Raw genomic sequence first — 20832 nt, forward strand, 5'->3', positions numbered from 1 at the left:
TCTTTTCACTACTCATAAAAACACTTTATTATCTTCTGTTATACACATTAAATATATATTGCTGACTTGACAGTTTGTTCACATTGTGTTTTCACATACAGACTTTTAAATAGTTTATCTCAATCAATATTTGCCTCATGTTTTCTCTTTTTAATGTCAAAATATCATGCTTTTCTAATGGGGTGCTTTTACGTGACATTTAAGATCATCTTACAGGAGCCAATAGTAAATAGGTCTTAGCCTCACTGGATATATACTAGATCTACTCAAAGACTGACACTAATTTTTAGTGACAATTTTAAGTAAAATTTATATAAATTTATATAAGTGGGTCAAAGTAGATTAATATAATATTTATAAAATAGCCATTTTACTTTGTTAAAATATCAATATAAAATTTTTGAAAATACATCTTTAATCAAAGATAGGGAGAAGCGCAGCCTTTGTAAACATGGTACTTATTCCTTTTAAAGATAAAGAACATAAAGTGATGGAAAAACACTCACATTTTAGCAAAAGCATTAATAATGTTTCTCTTTCTCCCTGGAGCCACTCATTTGGAGAAAGCTAGAAAGCGCATGGAAACAGTGTGTAATTTATTGCAGTACTTGATTCACAGTCATGTTTCAAGGTAGCAAGTCTAGAGAAGCTTATGCTAGCCATTTATTAAAACCACCTTGTCTACCAAGATAAAGAGATCATTAGGTATTATCCATACTTTCATACAAATGTCTCCTCTTCCTCTAAAATGCTGTTATTTATACTTAGAAGAATCCAATGTTATGACAGGTGCATTACAAATTTTGATAGTAAACAAATACATTCTCTCCTTATTACAGACCCTCTCCTAGAAAAACTTAATTATTTTAGTAATGTACTCATGGATTGTAATGGATATAGTCATTCAAGAGATATGTATTCATTTTAAATATCAGATTTTTATAAGTAAAGTTTACATCGTATAATTACTTATAAGCCATTTCTATAATAATTGGTCCCCTTTTAGTAACCTGAATACTAGAATTAAAACTCACCAGGGATTTCACAAAGTAAAATCCCACAATGGCCATTAAAATGTTTAAATGAGTTGGACACATGTGAGCCAGAAGAAAGAGTTATTATAATTTCTGTGGAAACAGGGATTATTCCAAGAGCCTTTCAATCTCATTAATGCTTGGCTGGGAGAACTTGTCTTGTGTTTGGTAGGCTCAGTCTCCTATCAGGGGACTAAAATATACTATACAGAGGATGGAATGGCAAACTGGCTCAATCACTCATTAAACAAAGGTGGTTGTGCCAGTCTGTAACAGATACTCTAGATGAGGCTAATATATGATGTTAGTAGGAGAAAATATATACAAACATCTCACACTGACCTCGTTTTTCAGTGGGTCATGCAGTATCTATACTGTTCATCAAGTCCATCAATACAAGAGTTAGTCTCCTTCCAATAAGTCTCAGCAGGGTCTGCTATCATGGGATCAGTCTAGTATCCAAAAAAAAAAAGAAAGAAAACAACCTTTGGGATACATATACAAGTCAGTGAGATCACTATTTCTGTGCTACTCTAGTTATTCTTGATTCTTTTCATTCTATTTTCCTAGGAAATTAATCTTCTTAGATTTACCTTTATGGAAGCTCCAAAGTCATACCAATTCCTGAGCTTACAGCCACTGCTTAAAACTGACCAATGCACATTTCTACTTAAATGACCAACTGTAACTTCAAACTCAGTATGTCTATGATTAACTCACCTTTCATCCAAAGCCCTTTTTCTTCAGTCTTTGTATTCATCTGTCTTTTATATTTTCTTCTTTTCTCTCTTTTCATATCCTGCTCTTCTCAAACTAAGCACTAAGCCTTATGAATTCTCTCTACTTGTCCTTCTTACCTATTCTTTTATTAATAATTCTACTTTCAAATCTGGGCCTTTATTGCCTCATATTTGAATTATCACAATAGTTTTAGCAAAGCTCCAGCTTTTTCTCATATTTACTCCATCTCATTTGCTAATGACATGAGACTCCTTTAAAAATATCATTACCAATTGGAAAAACAAAAATCTTTAATATCCCATTACAAGATAAAATTAACATTCTTTACCAGTCAAAGCTCTATAGTCTGATCCCTTCTTACCTTTGAAATTTTTATCTCCTGTTGCTCACCCATACAGACTCTCAACTTTATCATCTCTACTGAGTATAGGCAGAACAGACATTTTAAAAATTGTTACCATTATCCATTTTTTAAAATCATATCTTTGCCTTTTCTTTTACCCACCTGACATCACCTTTCTCCATTTTTTCTAACTACATAAATTCTAGTTTACATAATTTCATAGTTTATATCATTCGTCGAGTTCCACTTCACCATCCTCCATGTAGTAATTTTTTTTTCTGATTTTCAATACACACTGGTATTTCCTTTTTCTGAACTCACAATATTTTAAACTTTTTCTCAATTTTAATTATTCATATATCATATATCTCAATGTTTCTCTTACTTTTAACTCCTATAGTTTCATTCAATTATGTATGTTTGTTCTTATCTCCAAAAGCAAATGGTAAATTCTTCTTGAAGCAAGTATTAATTTCCTTTTCTTAATCCTTCCACAGTAACAAGTGCTTACTGAAAGAATGAATGGGTAAACAAACTCATACAAAATTTTAAAGTTACTCAAAGACCTGCTATTAACTTAGAAATAACTTCAAAATTTGGGAGAACCACATAAAGGAAAGTCCTCCTGGCAGATGAAACTGCTCTTATGAAAATGCCTAGATCGGAGGCTGTAGTAGGCTGAAAAATGACTTCCAAAGGTATCCACATCCTAAGTCTTGGAACCTGTGAATGTCATATGGCAGAAAGGACCCTGCAGATGTGATTAAGTTAAGCATCATGATATAGGGAGATTGTCTCAATTATGTGGTTGGCACTCAGTGCAACCACATGTATCTGCAGGAGAGGAAAGCAGAGGGGAATCTGACACAGATGAGGAGAAGGAAATGTGACCAAAGAAGCAGAGATAAGAGTGATATAGCCACAAGCAAAGAAAAGCTAGGCTGTTGACAGAAACTACGAGAGGCCAAGTACAGATGCTCCCCTAGCGCCTCCAGAGGAAGCACTGCCTTCCTGGTACCATAATCACAACTTAGTGAAATTGATTTCAAATGCCTGACCTCCAGAACTGTGAGGGAATAAATCACCGTTGTTTTAAGTCATCAAGTTTGTGGTAATTTGTTTCAGCAGCCACGGGAAAATAACGTAGGTCCTCACAAACAAAACTTCAAGAACTCTCAAGCTCAGTATTCTTAAGCAATCCATTCCTTCAGAGAAGAGATTTAAGATAAGAAACCTTCCTCAAAGTTATAAACATATATTACTCTATATTGCTCTTCAAGAAATCAAGTGGTAGGTGCAAAGAATGGCTCTAAGTTATACTTTTAGAATATTTTAATTATACAGAATTTGGTTTTGGATATTCCATTTTAACTTGAGTTTGTATCTGTTCTATTTTAGTGCAATTATAGTAATAAATAAAATTGTCAACAGCTCTACAGTAATAAAGTCTTTCAAAAATAAAAAAGTGAATACATAAATACTGAATTATATCCTTTTCCATTAATAGTTAATAAATTAATAGTTAATAAATCCTTAAAACTGTTTTTTTTTCAAATCTTAATTCAAGAACTGAGCAATCAAAAAGTAACATTTTATTAATTAAAAAAATTATATTTCTTTTTGTATTAATATTAAAGAAACATCTATTAAGTTTGGAGTTGATTAAAACTTGGAGGAACTTAAACTTATAATCTTATTTTACCTAGTTTTGCCTATCCGGAGTGTTTCCTGACATATAAATAAATGTCAAATCTGTCGTGTTCAATCCTTTCTTTCCCTGGTAGGAGTTACTCAAAGATTTTTTCTTAATAGTCTCAAAAAAATGAGCACTAATATTATCTATTTCTTAGATAAAGCTTTTCTTCTAAGTGTTGTACAGTCTAATTTTATGTATTTCTACTTAATGATAGTTCATAGCATCCATCACATATTACACTTTTTTAAAAGCTATCTAAAAATTGGCAATGCAAGTCAATGTAGAAAGCACTTTTACTGTCTTACTGTAATGTGTTTAAAATTAATACCTGAATCCTTCATTCCTTTAAATAAGCAACAGCTTTGGCTCCAAGCCTTCTAGCTGTAAGTACAACACTGGTTATATGAGTCATTGAGTCAATAATATAAAAACAGATCGGCATCCAAAAGGTTCAATTATTTCTGGTGTTGAGACGATAAAAATGTCTACCCTGATTCTGGAGAGACATTGGACTAAACTTGGAGGAGACAACAGTCTTTAGGAAGGCATATAAGGAAATGACGATGGGTGTCAAAGCATGTCTGTGCACACAGAAGTCCAAAGAAATAATCTATTAATCAATTAAAGTGGTGTATATCAGCTCATGCTTTAAGGTGTTTAAAATTAAATTTCTATAAAATTTAAATATTAAAATGCTTTAAGATATTTGGGAGAATTCACATAAATTTGTATCTATTTTATTAATGACATTTACAGAATATTTTGAAAAGCGTCCTTTAAAAAGTGAACTATTACACATTTTCATAAAGTAAAAAGTTTAATACTTCTATAGTCTTACAAAGTACACACATACAAAAAAATACACACATACACATACACACATGCATATATATTTCTCTTATTGCATACCACCAATAGAACTTTTCTTACTGACAAGGGTATACTGTTAGTTGAAAACCTACTGAAAGAAAAATATTTTGCTACTAGAAGTATCAGTCTGCTCCCTCAGTCTACTATGCATTTCTTCTGAAGCTCCTGTTACTTAGAGATGGACTACAGACTTTCTGCTAACTTCACAAGATAGGTTTGTCTCCATTAAACAATTTAGTTCGAGCAGAACCTTTCTCCTCTGTACTTTTTTCCAATCTTCTGAACCTCATCCCTTTCTCTATTTTGTCTTCAAATGTTTTTTATCCTGTCTTATGCCTAATTCTTAACACCCGTGTCTTAATCATTAACCTGAACTTCCTTGTTCAAGTCATTTTCCTGCCAAAGTTTTACCTTACTTATTAAAAAATGTAATGGATTAAATGCACGAATCTACTATATATGCAGAATATTAAGGTTCTTTGAATGAGCCCCTCTTCTCCCTCAAAGAGTGTACATACCTAAATTTTACTGAAGATAAAAGTAATTATTTTAACTTACAATTTGAAGCAATTTGTAGTAGATAAAATAATTTTATCTTGGCTTACTCTAGTAGAAAAGGTCACTTTATTAGTTTCTAAGTGAGGTAAATAATGTCTGTAGTTTCTAAATTAACTGTTGGCCAGTTTCATATTCACCAGAAGAACCTATACTCAAGATTATTTGCTTTCTTATACCTAAGATATTCTTTATCTTACTGTATTTCCCAATTATATCCTAGTTAATAAAATCTTACAGTATTGGAACAAAGTAATGGGTAAGGGTATTCCCAGGGTTATTTTTTTTCCTTTCAAATATGAAAACTTGTTTTTTGGGAAAAGAAAAGATAAAACAAGTAAGCTTAGGTAACATAAAACTGGATGAGAAATTTATGTTCAAATGTCTGACTAATCAATGCAAGGAGGAGAGAGTTTAGGAAAAGGGAAAAAAGTCAACAAATGTGCAAGTCAAATAAAATATCCAGTAATATATTATCAAGTATAATAGCACCAAGATTTTTAAGGCATTCTTTGCTTAATACTCACCAATATTTGAGGGCATTTTTTGCTTAATATTAATGAATTTTAAAAGAAGTCATCATATATAAGATTTTACTGCATACAACTCAAAGAGGCTAATCAAATGTAAGCTTATAAACTTATAGTGCTGAAAAGGAAATGTTTTAAATATTTCATTTGTCTATGATTAACTATATATCCCATATATATTTTGCCTTGTTAAGAAATGTAGATATAACAATAGTGACAGGATAGCAACAAAATATCTTCCATATTTTAATGGCACCAATTATTGGCCTCCATAATATAGTGGTCCCAATATATATTCTTTGTTTCAAATAAAAAGCAATTACATTTGAAATGTCATGGAATTGTCATCAATTTTCTGTATAAATTATGAAGAACAAATATTTCTAATTTTTACTACGTATTTTTCCTAGTTAACAATCTAGTCTCATCTTTAGAAACTCTTGTTCTTACATCTATGGAAGTATACCAATATTTCTACTTTGCATGAAATTTAATTTTTTTTCTTTATTTTTCTAGGATTAACTAAATCCTACACTAAAATGAAGTATATATCATCAGTACAAGTTGGTTTAGTTATTAGTATTATTTAAGCTCTTCAAGAGGGTTCCCAGGTGGTGCTAGTGGTAAAGAAACTGCCTGCCAATGCAGGAGATTTGAGACTTGGGTTTGATCCTTGGGTTGAGAATATCCCAGGAGGAGAACATGGCAACCCACTTCAGTATTCTTGCCTGGAGAATTCCAAGGACAGAGGAAACTGGTAGGCTACAGTCTAGGGTTTCACGGAGTCAGACATGACTGAAGCAATTTAGCATGCACGCTTGCAGGATGGAACTTGAGCAGGAAATAAACTTTCATTAAAGTTGGACTTTAAACTTCTTTAGAAAAAATGTGATATTTGTATTTTTTAATTATATTTATATTTTTATGTAGGTGGACTGTTGTCTCTTATCTCTCTCTATATATTAATATATGTGTGTGTATATATGTATGTAAAGTTTTGTTTAAATCTACTTCCACTTTTCAATGAGATTAAATATAAATAAGTATATAGGCACAGAATCCCAACCCTCAATACCAATGGGAATACAAAAAACATGATTCTTGAAACAAAGAAGATTTGTACTTTTATACAGAAGGCATTCAGAGAAAAAAAGATCTGATAAGGACAGGGGTGAGTCTAAAAGGCTTCACAAAGCTGTCAGGGAGCACAGAGAATGGAGCGTGTGCAAGGACAGCAAGGATACTGGCCTTAATGGAGTCGAAGGCCTGGACAAGGCAGAGTGGAAAATTAAGCTTTGTAAGTAGTAGAGCTAAGGTCGTAAGAGAATGTAAATGTCAAGCAAGGAAATTTTGACTTGAGGGGACAAAAAGAGCAATAATCTTTCAGACTGCAAAGGTTGCCAAAGGCTAGCCTGTAACCTGTTTCTAATACAACCTCATGAAATACTTGCACATGCACCTTTGTTATTAAAAATGGCATGGTGAATGTGGCCAAAATGAAAAGGGCTTTTTTTCTTGTTATTTAGTACCAAGAATAATTTCACCACAAGCAGGGCCACACTGTAGAACTTTTTGTCAGTTCGTTTATTTTATTCTGTTGTAAAAGGACTTGATCCAATACTGAGCAGGAAGCTACATGTGGTATGCAGAGAAATGATACCTTTTCATTAAAGGAAAAAAGGCTTTGGTAGGTTACCATGGAAACAACCTAGAGTCTATTCCAATTTCTAGTAAAGAATCCTAGTCTTCTAATGAAAATCTACCAGATATATTTCTACTCTCTCTCTCTAGTTGCTAACTTTCTACACAGATTTTGAGGTATTTTTTTAAATTATGATTTAAAAGAAGTAAAATGTGTTTATCTGGCTGAGATATGCAGAAATTGTTTGAGAGACACTTGCCCCTGCTTCCTCTAAAAACACAGCAGCCTGCCAACTCAGAGGTGCATTGCCTGGCTGTTGTAACACCAAAGAAGGATCAAAGTGGTATCTGGAGGTTGCAAGGACGAATGTTCAATTCACATCTTAAGTGCTGATGAGACCAAGTGCCATCTCTAAGTGGTGGAAATTATCACATTACAATTTGCCACTATGGAGATCTTCTGTTCATTCAGTGAGTGAAACAAGGAGCCCATAAGCTGGATATTTTTTTTACTATGAGAATCTTAATGCATTACATATAAATCTAATTTAAAGACATGGCCCTGGTTTTAGACTGCAGTTTTTAGAGACATGTTAATATTGATCTCTAAGATCTCCTATAAAGAGTTCCAAATAGTTTATGTACACAATCCCTGCTCCAGAATATGGGATTTATCTCTCCTCCCCAGTTGCGTGTGTGTTGTGCTTAATGACTTGCTTTTAAAGAGTAGAATATGGAAGGAGTTGGTGCTGACTTTCCAGTGGAGAAACCTGCCAAGTGCTACATTGGGTTAGTAATCAAGGTTCTATGCTGTAAGTCATGTTAATACCAAGAACCCTTGATAAGATCTGAGGAGAATGGCATTTCACTTTTGTGATCATCCCCAAAAAACCTATAACCCCGATCTAATCATGAGGTGAACATTCAGTTACTCAGTCGTGTCTGACTCTTTGTCATGAACCGCAGCACGCCAGGCCTCCCTGTCCATCACCAACTCCCAGAGTTTACTCAAACTCATGTCCATCGCGTCGGCAATGCCATCCAGCCATCTCATCCTCTCTCATCCCCTTCTTCTCCTGCCCCCAATCCCTCCCAGCATCAGGGTCTTTTCCAATGAGTCAACTCTTTGCATGAGGTGGCCAAAGTACTAGAGAGTTTCAGCTTCAGCATCAGTCCTTCCAATGAACACCTAGAACTGATCTCTTTTAGGATGGACTTGTTGGATCTCCTTGCAGTCCAAGGGACTCTCAAGAGTCTTCTCCAACACCACAGTTCAAAAGCATCAGGTGAACATTAGACAAACCCAAACTGAGGTACACTCCACGAAATACCTAACTAGTGCTCCTCATAACTGTCAGTCATCAAATAGGTCTCAGCAGCAATCAGACCTAAGGAGATATGACGACAACACATAATGTGGTATCCTGGATTGGGTGCTCGAAAAATGAGCATAGGATCATATGGGAACTTTAAGGAAAACCCTGTGAAAACTGAATAAAGTTTGGAGTCTAATTTTCAAAATATCCCAGAAGCAAAATGTTAACTATGTGGAAAGAACATGGGATATATGAGGTCTGACAGACCACAGTTCAAAGATACGATCTCCCACTTGCAAACTGAATGACTTGGAATTTACCTAACCTTTTCAAACCTCATATTCCTTATTTGAAAAAGTGAAATTGTAATACTAACCCTGAAAAGTTATTAAAGAAACATAATTTATAATATGTGCTATATCATATTTATGTGTCTTTATGCTTAGTCGCTCAGTTGTGTCAGACTCTTTGCTATCCCATGGACTATAGCCCACCAAGCTCCTCTGTCCGTGGAATTTTCCAGGCAAGAGTACTGGAGTGAGTTGCCATTTCCTACTCCACAGGATCTTCCTGAGGGATCAAGGCTGCGTCTTCTGCACTGGAAGGCAGATTCTTTACAAGTGCACCATGTAGAAGCCCATATCTCACTTAATATACTAATATTTAAAATAACGGCTATCTTGCCACATACATGGCAGGTTATCCTGAAATGTCTGCTTTCTCTCCTTCCACCTGCTTCTAGGTTGACATTCAAAAGGCCAGAATCTGTCCCCCTGCCTGATAGTTTTCTCTGCCAGAGGCTGCTCTGCCCACCTTGTCACACCTGGGGAATTAATCAGCTCTACTCCCTGGAAGTACACCTCAGGCAAAAGCAGAGGGCAGGTGGTATAATTATCTCAGCTTCTTCACTGTTACAGGGAACTGAATCTGAGGCTTGTTTTATCTGGTTGCCAGAATTTCCCAACAGGATTAAGTTCCAGCTACCTATAGTGTAAATAATTTGTAATGTACCCTTTATTGGCTGCTTTGCCTTCCCTGCATTCCAACTGATATTTCTTGGGATCATCCACATAGTAAATTACTTGCACTTGAATCCTTGTTCAACATCAACTTCTGGAGGAAGTCAAACTACATCTTAGTTTAGCCAAACTGATCTTAGTTGGTAGCAATGATGAACTGTCATAAATAGGATCTCTTTAAGCTTAAAACCACCTAGAAAAATTCAGTATTATTTGGTTCAGTACAAATGTTCTGGTAATAATATGGAGGTGTTTTTTTTTTAATTATGTCTAATTTAAACTAAAGGTAGTTTTACCTGTGCGGGTAAGAAGCACAAGTAAGATACACAATAAAATTATCTTTGTGCTATCTTAAGGACATTATAATTTGCCTTTTGAGACATTTTAATACACTCGATAAGTTTTCTCTAATTATATGCCAAACACCAGAGTTATAGGTAGTATCTAAATAACACAGTGTATGTGAAAAGGCCTTGAAATTATATGTAATATTAGTAAAAATGTATTCATAGATGGTATCATAAAATCCCTTATCATTAATTTGGGGCTAATAAAACAAATACTATAACGAATATATATTCTCTCTATGTGTGTGTGTGTCATGTGAATGACATACTATTGCTATGTTTATTACATTCACAGGCATAAATGAGTAAGAGCCTCAAAGACTAGCTATCTTGATGCTCCACTGTTTCAACTAGTGATACAGTCATAAAAGCAAAGTGAAGTGAAAGTCGCTCAGTTGTGTCCAATTCTTTACGAACCCATGGACTAAACAGTCCATGGAATTCTCTAGGCCAGAATACTGGAGTGGGTAGCTTTTCCCTTCTCCAGGGGATCTTTCCAACCCAGGAATCTAACTCAGGTCTCCCACATTGCAGAAAGATTCTTTACTAGCTGAGCCACAAGGGAAGCCCAAGAATATTGAAGTGGGTAGCCTATCCCTTCTCCAGCAGATCTTCCCAACCCAGCAATCAAACTGGGGTCTCCTGCCTTGCAGGTGGATTCTTTTACCATCTGAGCTATCAGGGAAGCCCTCATAAAGCAAAGTATGTATTAAACTGCCCATAACTGAAGAATATCCCATCCAAGAATTCACTTTACTTACTTTGCAATTTATATACGTGAAAGCTAGTTCTTCAGGGAAAAAAAAAAATTAAGGAATAATTCAATGGGGGACAACACAGGAAAGAGTATCATCAAGAGACAGCTAATTTGTTACAGAAAATACAATGAGAACACGGAAGAATAGAGTTCAAGTAGGTAGGAACAGTGGAGAAAACTCTTAAAGAAATCTTGGCTCTCACTTGTATGTCTGTATATCAAATTCAAAGTTTCATGAAAGGCCTGTATGATTCGGATAAAGCCTGAAACTTTTAACATTCTCAAAAGTATTAGTTGACTAAATAGATGGATGAATTACTGAATGAATAAATAATACAGACAAAGCACAGGAGAAAAGTGTTCCTCATGGTGGTAGTAATTTACTTTTTTCATGTATCTCCTTTACCCTGATGGTCACTCTCTTCATATTCTATTGTTGTGTAACAAATTACTACAAATTAAGTGGATTACAACAACACAAAAGTATTAACTCACAGTGCCACAGGACAGAAATTCAGGTGTAGCACGGCTGGGTTCTCTGCTGAGGGTCTCATAGGACTGAACTGAAGGTGTTGACCAGAGCAGTGATCTTACTGGAGGCTCCAGTTCCTCTTCCAAGATTCCTGATAACTGGCAGATTTCAGTTCCTTGAAGTCAGAGGTCTGAGATCTCATCTTTGTCAGACTGCAAAGACAAAGTCTTATGTAATTATGAAGTGATTTTCCTATCATAATCACAGTCTCACTGACATTTAAGGAAAGGGTGTTATACAGGGCATGTACACCATGGGACAAGAATCTACCATAGTCACATAGAAAACAGTATCTGCACTTCAAGTATTATCTATTGAGGTATCTTTTGGAAGGTTCCTCTTAGGCTTAAATTTGCAATTTATACTTAATATTACAATAATAGAATATGACTAAATATTTGGATAATATTTGAGCATAGAATCCTGATTGTAGCTGTCCTTTAAAACCCTTCAAGGCAGAGTAAAGTATTAAACATACATAAACTTTAACACCAGGAAACAATGAAGTAGAAAGAAAACAGAAACATCAGTCACATTTTCTTATTGTATTAGTGCATTCTGCTTATTATATTACCTTAATCTCTTGCTCGGTTTTCCACAGAATGGACTAGAGAACTCTAAAGACAAATTGCTTTCATTTATTCAGCAAGTAATTACTGGACACATACTCTTCTCTTAGAATTGTTTCCACAGGTATTCAAAATATATCTCTAGTATTACTATTGGGAAAGCAAGGTTTAAAAAATAAAGATGAGACAAATGTAATCAAATGTAGAAAATATGCCTGGATTTTGCACAGATAATAACTAATACTGAGATATCACTTGGGTTTAGTGCTGTATTTAGAGTTTAGATAAATTACTTCACTCAACCTCTGAAAAAGCCCAAGGAATATCCCTTTTTTATCCCTTTTTCCAGATAAGGAAGCTAAGATTTTGCATGATGTACACTGCACGTAAGTTAAATAAGCCAGTTGACAATATACAGCCTTGATGTACTCCTTTCTCAATTTGGAACCAGTTTGTTGTTCCATGTCCGGTTCTTACTGTTGCTTTTTGACCAGCTACAGGTTTCTCAGGAGGCCGCTAAGGTGGTCTGGTATTCCCATCTCTTTAAGAATTTTTCATAGTTTGTTGTGATCCACACAGTCAAAGTCAACATAGTAGTCAGTGAAACAGATGTAGGTATTTTTCTGGAATTCTCTTGCTTTTTCTATGATCCAACGGATGTTGGCAATTTGATCTCTGGTTCTGCTGCCTTTTCTAAATCCATCTTCTAAATCTGGAAGTTTTTGGTTCACATACTGTTGATGTGTAGCTTGAAGGATTTTTAGCATTATTTTTCTGGCATGTGAAATGAGTACAATTGTGCAGTAGTTTGAACATTCTTTGACATTGCCCTTCTTTGCATGGAATGAAAACTGATCTTTTCTAGTCCTGTGGCCACTGCTGAGTCTTCCAAATTTGCTGGTACATTGAGTGCAACACTTTAATAGCATCATCTTTTAGGGTTTGAAATAGCTCAGCTGGAATTCCCTCACCTCTACTAGCTTTGTCTATAGTAATGCTTTCTAAGGCCCACTTGACTTTGCATTCCTGGATGTCTAGCTCTAGATGAGTGACCACACATTGTGGTTATCTGGGTCATAAGATATTTTTTGTATAGTTCTTCTGTGTATTCTTACCACCTCTTCTTAATATCATCTGCTTCTGTTCAGTTCATACAGTCTCTGTCCTTTCTTGTGTCCATCTTTGCATGAAATGTTCCCTTGGTATGTCTAATTTTCATGAAGAATATGGAGGAAGGTCAAACTCAGGTCTTGGTCATTTTCCAAAGCTCATGGTGTTAGGCTGTCCTGCTACATTAAGAAAGTAAAGAACGTACTAAGATTTTAAGGGGGTAGTTTTTTCCTGGAAAAGTGGAATTGGATAGCCTAATAATACAATCAGCACATATCAGGTCAGGAATGGAAGAATGAGGTGACTTGCTGAGTACAAATAAGCAACTACCAAATTGTTATATACAGTTATATTGAACTCAAAGGGGAAACAGTTAAGCCTTCAGAAGTGATATTGAGGAGAGACCGGTAATACTGAACCTGAGATAACACACCCACCTCATGTTTTTAACAACAGTCTTTTACAGCATTAAAACTGTAAAAGACCACAGATAGTAGGCATGTAAGATAAGAGTACACAGCTAGAAGCTACCTACATCTCCTTAACCTCCTCTACACAAATCACTGAGCTAACAGGCTATAAAAGAATCTGAAACAGAGTCTGAAAGAAAAAATCTTTCACCTGAAAGCAATAGTCTCTTTGCTTGGCATCTCCGTTGATAAATTCAATTCCACCTATGCATTATCCATGCTAGTATCAGGAAGATGTGACATTCAGTAAGAGAGAACATGTTAAAAAATAAACCACACTGCTAGGGACTTCCCAGGCAGTCCAGTGCTCTGCCTTACACTGCAGGGGATGTGACTCGATCCCAGCTGAGAAGCTAAGATCCCACATGCCTCACAGCCAAAAAATAAAAAATCATAAAACAACAGAACCAATAATGTAGCAAATTCAATAAGGACTTTAAAATGAATTACATCAAAAAATCTTAAACACACACACACACACACACTGCTAAATGTCAAATTTTTATTGCTAAACAATTTTCTTTTGTTATTTCCCGGGCTACATTTTTACAGAATGAGGAGGGGAAAAAAACTATGTTTACTTTCTTATAATTTGCCCTTCTGGATGGCTGTTAACAGATTCCTCAAATTGTATTTCAAATACCTAGATTCCCAGAGGCTCCAAAGCTCTAAAATTGGTATGTAAAGGGCAGTATAGTCAAGTGAAAAGAGCAGCAGCAATAAGCCTGGGGTCCAGAGAGACCTGTGCCACTAAGAAGCTTTGGCTAATTGTGCAAACCCTGTAACTTTACTGACTTTGTGTGTGTGTGTGTGTGTGTGTGTGTGTGTGTGTGTGTGTGTTCAGTCACTCAGTTGTGTTCAACTCTTTGCGACCCCATGGACTGCAGCCCGCCAGGCTCCTCTGTCCATGGGAATTCTCCACGCAAGAACACTGGAGTCAGTTGCCATGCCCTCCTCCAGGGGATCTTCCCAACCCAGGGATCAAACTTAGGTCTCCTGCATTGCAGGCAGATTCTTTACTGACTGAGCCACTAGGAAAGTCCAAGAATACTAGAGTGGGTGGCCTATGCCTTCTCCAGGTGATCTTCCCGACCCAGGAATCGAGCCATCATCTCCTGCACTGCAGACGGATTCTTTACCAGCTGAGCTACCAGGGAAGCTCTTTGTTGGACCTCAGTTTCTTCATATAGTAAGTGAAACAGTATAGTGTGACAGAGTCTCTTTAAACTGTGAACTTTTATTGTAAATGTTGTCCTGAGGAACTCATCAGGAAAAGTATTTTATAAATTCAAAACTAAATCTAGGGAAATCACAACCAGTATATTTAATAAATCTGAATCAAATACACATGTGAGTCTTTTGATAAACACGTATTTTTTGGCCCAATGTTTCTTTACCTAAGGATTAATGGAAAGAAACCCTATGTCAAGACAGAGCCAGCAGAGGGCGTTTAGTCCCCAAACCTCTTGCCGAAGAAGTGGTCCAGGTCCCAATAACACAGAACACAGTGTCCTTGTTTTGCAACTTGGACTGCTCCCCAACGTTTTGTGAAAGGCTGCTTATGCTATTTGCAGTCTTTCAAAGGGATAAATAAATGAGTAGTTTGAAAGAAGTAGCTATACAACATTAGGGTTTTAGGCAAGATATAATTAAAAAGAATATATATATAGACATTCTTTCCATTGTGTGAACTAAAACTAATTTACTACAGACTGTTTTAGGCAATTCTTACACAATCCTTAAAAAAAACATTTAAATGTTGTTATAATTTTAGATATTTGAAGAATCATAAAATGCCTTTGATTATACTTTCCAAAAAGAACAATCCAGAACAAACTGCATGCATGTGTGATATAACGAAAAAGTTTACTTTTTCTGGAAAAATATTAAGATTAAAAGGAACTGAGAATGGACTTTGCTATCATCTTTAATATGTTGGGAGTTATTTCTAAACTCATTTGAGAGTATCAATTCAAAGACAGAAATCAATCTAACCTCAATAAAGTGTACATAAAAGCAAGAAAATCATCTAGTCACAGTAAAGAACCACTTTACAAAGATAATATTTAAGTAGAAAAATGATTATGAAAATGCTCTCATGCTTTTTGAAAGTATAACTGGATATTAGAATTTTAAGCCTAGACATCAAGATACAATAGATTTGAAACCTAAAGTCTAGCTTTCCTACACAAAATTTGTAATGACAATTTGGAAAACTAATCCCTTACTTTTAAAGACTTCCACCAGCATTAGGAAGAAAAGGAACTGTATCAGCTTCCTCAAACTGCTATAGCAAACCATCACAAACTAGATGGCTTAAACAACAAAAATTCATTGATTCACAGTGTTCAAGGCTGGAAATCTGAAATCAAGGTGCCAGAAGGGGCATTATATTCTTTCTGAAACCTGTAAGGGAGAATCATTCCTTGCTGTTTCTAACTTGCAGTGTTTGTCAGCAATTGCAGTGGCTAGTACATGCATCTGTTAATTATTTTTTCAATTGCAAAGTCCAAAGAAAGATAATTTATCATACAGGGCCAGATAGTATTCTACAGATATATTTCTTAATTGTAATGTAAGTTACATATCTATTAACTGACCCAAATGAATCAAAATTAGAATTGAGGAACAAAGTGTTTTGCAGATTTCTCTCTAGAACTTTCAATAAAATTTCCAAACTATCATGAGAGACCCGAGGAGAATTGTTCCTCAGGCTGTGATTATGCTCATTATGCAAAATTCATGGTGAATATGGATGCTTTGGTGTTTCCATTTACATTACCATCTGTATACAACTAAAATAAAGCAGCTTCAAAGTGGAAAATTATCCTTTGCATTGAAATAATCCTGTAGTGGGCAAAAGATATTTCTCTAGAAATTACCCTCTAGAAATGTCTACTACCAGACTCACTTATTTAATTAAATATGTTTGTAACTATAGTAAAAATACTAATCATATTTGGAAAAGATACAAATACTTCTCTCATGCATGTTTCATTTGTTCTTTTACTCATTTTCCCATGAAAAGGATAAACATTAAAAAATATACACATATACATGACACTTCAAAGACAGGAAATTTTTTTCTGAATACATAAAATCTACAATATAATTTATATTGTTCAAGTAAATGAACTGTATATATTTCCCAAGTTTTTATATTGTTAAACAGAATGTATAACCTTTGTGAAAATTTTCCTTTTAAGACGTTGGCTTATTTAAGAGGGTACTTGGGTTCCATCACTGACTTTTCCTCTTATCAGTACTTGTGACTTTCTTAGAAGCCCTGAGTAGCAGTTCTGTAGAGGTAACCATTTCAAGACTAACTTAGTCAATTTACAGACTAGGATTCAGTTTATCAGTGATCTGTAGAGCTGACTTCCTTAGATTCATCACACTGCTTTGGGATATTAAAAGACCTTGAAATGAACTTCCTCCTCCTACTTCCTCTTTACAAAAAAATAAATAAATACCCACAGAATACTGAAGCATGCTTATCATAACAGAAGAAAATTTTTGTAATTATGTACTTAATAACCCTCATGAAACTTTAATAATCAATGTTATAATAGTTCACACTAGGAACAAAATAATATATATTATAGTATCAGTTTCAATTAGCTAACAATGAGTCTACCATCTGCCTTGACATTTCTTAGATACTTTGAGAAGAATTATAGTCAAGCCCAGCCAAAACCACATGAGAAACAAACACAGACCCTGGCTTCACAGAAATCACTAGAGTTAATTCTACAACCTTCAGAAATCCACTGACAATACTTAATAAAATGTGTGTGATATACAGGGAAATGTATGTGATGTGGGGTCACGTAGAGTTGGACATGACTTGGCGACTAAACACATACATATATGTGATGTACTTGTGTTATGGAAAGGAAATTGATGAAAAAACATCATTGTCTCTAGACTTAGGGAATTGGTCATATAGTAGTGGGAACAAGAACCGCCCTTAATGGAGCTCCATGTAGTTTACAAACTTTATTGAGTCTGTTGTATGAGCTTTATAAGGCAAATACAGTGCAGGAAAAGAAATGCCAACAAATAATAAGATACAGTTAACACTGTCTAGCACCACACACAAAATTAAACTCAAAATGGATTAAACACCAAAATATAAAACGAGGTACTATAAAACTCTAGAGGAAAACGTAGGCAGAGCACATAAATCACAGCAATACCTTTTCAAATCCATAAACAAATGGGACCTAGTTAAACTTAAAAACTTTTGCACATCAAAGGAAATCATAAAACAAAAAGACAACCTACAGACTGGGAGAAAATATTTGCATACGATGAGACCAACAAGGGATTAATTTCTAAAATATGTAAACAGTTCTTATAGCTCAATATCAAAAAAAGAAACAATCCAATCAAAAATGGGTAGAAGATCTAAATAGACATTTCTCCAAAGAAGACATTCACATGGCCAAAGAGCACATGAAAAGATGCTGAACATAATCATGAGACAAACGCAAATCAAAACTACAATGAGGTATATCACCTTACAGTACTCAGAATGGCCCATCATCAAAAACTTGAAAAGGTTTTGAAAAGTAAGTGCTGGAGAGAGGGTGGAGAAAAATGAAACCCTCATACACTGTTGACGGGAATGTAAATGGATACTACCACTATGGAGAACAGTATGGAAATTCCTTTAAAACCTAAAAGTAGAGCTATCACATGATCCAGCAGTCCCACTCCTGGACACATATCCAGAAAAGATGAAAACTCAAGTTGGAAAAGACACATGCACCCCAATAATCACTGCAGCACTACTCACAAGCGCTAAGACTTGGAAGCAGCCTAAATGTCCATTGACAGAGGAATGAATAAAGAGGATGCAGTATATGAATATATACAGAGAAATATTACTCGGCCTTAAAAAAGAATGAAATAATGTCACTTGCAGCAACATGGATGGGCCTAGAGATCATCATATTAAGTGAAGTCAGACAACAGTGAAAGTCGCTTGGTCATAACTGACTCTTTGTGACCCCATGGACTATGCACAGTCCATGGAATTCTCCAGGCCAGAATACTGGAGTGGGTAGCCTTTCCTTCCTCCAGGGGATCTTCCCAACCCAGAAATCGAATTCAGGTCTCCTGCATAAGAATTGCAGGCAGATTCTTACCAGCTGAGCCACAAAGGAAGCCAAACAATTAACATATATCACTTATATGTGGAATCTAAAACATGATACAAATGACCAAAATAAAAACAGACTCACAGACATAGAAAACAAACTTCTGGCTAACAAAGACGAAAGGGATGGGGTGGGGAGGGATAAATTAGGAGTCTGGGTTAACACACACACTACTATATACAAAAGAGATAACACAGACCTACTGCATAACCCAGGGAATAACACTCAATATGCCGTAACTTATGACGGGAAAGAACACAGACACACACATGTCACTGTGCTGTGCACCTGAGATTAACACACTGTAAATCAACATTCAATTTTACAAAAATAAAAGAAAAAAATAAAACAAGTTAGAATTACAAAAATAACAATAATAATTTAGTCTGTTAAACTGAGAGTTCATAAAAACCTTAAGAAGCACATGACATGGTACCTATTTTGTATTTTGAGGAAAAGAACACAGAGAGATGAACTAGCTTTTTCAAGATCACACAGCAGAGTCGTTTGAAAACACAAGTTTATATGATATGAAAACTTCCACAGATAAATCTGCTATACTGCAACATTTTTTAAAAGAAGATACTATTTTATTAGCTGCCTTTTATATTTGCAGGTATTTTCTTATACTGCTGACAAAGAAATCCGAACCGATGACTTGTGCTTAGATGTTTCTAGACTCAATGGACCTGTAATCATGTTAAAATGCCACCATATGAGAGGAAATCAGTTATGGGAGTATGATGCTGAGGTATAGTATTTTCTTAACTTCTTATTTAATGCTCGATTCAGTCATGTATTTCAAATATTGATCTTTCAAGCTAACTTTCTCTGCATTGAAAGAATTGTACTTTTAAGCACTCAGGCTCACAGCTGAAAACATTAAGATGGAATGTTAGGTTTTTACACATAGGTTTTTACGAAACTACGCCATTAGAATAAAATATGAATGAGGAAAATAGCCATTTTTATGTGCTTAAAATTTGTTAGCACCAAAAACACGCTCAACATAAATTAGGTAATGGACGGGCCATGCCCCGCTTAAGAGGTTTGCATGTTTTCTATGAAGATGTGCATACAGGACAATATTAGTAATATTTTCAAATGTTAACTTTTATACTACTATAATCTGTGATATTTATGCTTCTCAACTTAAAGGAAACAGTAAAATGCTACAAGATTAGCATGAATATTCTTTATATTAGTAAATATTTGCAGAATTCAATGAATTACGTACTTTCTCAGCTAAGGAGTATCTTTACAATATAGCACATTTTTATAATAGAAGAGAGGGACAGAAAACATAAAATTACTGTTGGGAATTTATAGCCAGGCAGTGTGTAAAAACCAGATCAACCATCAGATGGAGCTAATAAAAAAGAAATATTTTCCTCTGCGTAAGGAAGCTGGAATGGAAAAAGCTGCGTTTCTTTCAGTTCTCTTTGCTTAGCAAAATGAATGGGTTATCTCTGCTACATTTCCCATATCATTAAATGGTTGGTGACTTATTTAAAGATGAGTAAATTTTATTCTTACAAGATAAATAATACAACAGAGGTGAATGAATTTCACAAATGCAGTGTTCTATGCAACTGTACTACTCTGCAGGAGTGACATTTTAAAAAGCAAACTACAGGATCATTGGTATTGTTATTTTAACAAGGTCTTCTTTTTAAACACTTTTTGAATGACAATATAATTTGCAAGATGTTGTAGTTTCTTAAGCGGAATATCAGGAAAACACTGAATTCTAATGTGATTTGAAACCAGTTATGTAGGTTTGATATTAGGCTCTAAATTTATACAAAATTATCAAGCTCCTTAGACATCAAATATTTTTCTTCTGGGACATTATTAAAGACAGACACCTTCAATTTGTCCTATATTTCACAAGTGTGTTCCATTTGGATTCTTTTGTCTTCCTAATACGTTATTCATCTTCTCTGTCTGACCACCAAGTTTTTCTCTTCAACTGTTACCATCCATCACCCACCTTTAAGATTGGGTGAGGATGGATGGTATCTCCGCCATAATACACGTGGGCAGTTCGGGAACCTGAGCCTCTTACCTCTCCAATAAGGAAAAATACAGATAAAAGTACAAATAAAGGAAAAATGCTGTAAGTTTTAAAATAAAA

The 20832-nt window shown here is 35.0% G+C and overlaps 1 protein-coding gene across 4 annotated transcripts in view; it reads left to right on the forward strand.

The window, feature by feature from the left end:
• The window catches only part of GALNT13 (polypeptide N-acetylgalactosaminyltransferase 13), a 603283-nt gene that overhangs the window by 569041 nt on the left and 13410 nt on the right, over window positions 1-20832 (forward strand). For all 4 annotated transcript variants that reach the window (XM_065927851.1, XM_065927849.1, XM_065927850.1 and 1 more), the window contains exon 12: window positions 19312-19446. In XM_065927851.1, the coding sequence (XP_065783923.1) occupies window positions 19312-19446 (135 nt within the window). The remainder of the gene's footprint in view (window positions 1-19311; window positions 19447-20832) is intronic.

Source organism: Muntiacus reevesi, chromosome 3, assembly GCF_963930625.1.
Source record: "Muntiacus reevesi chromosome 3, mMunRee1.1, whole genome shotgun sequence".
NCBI lineage: Eukaryota > Metazoa > Chordata > Mammalia > Artiodactyla > Cervidae > Muntiacus > Muntiacus reevesi.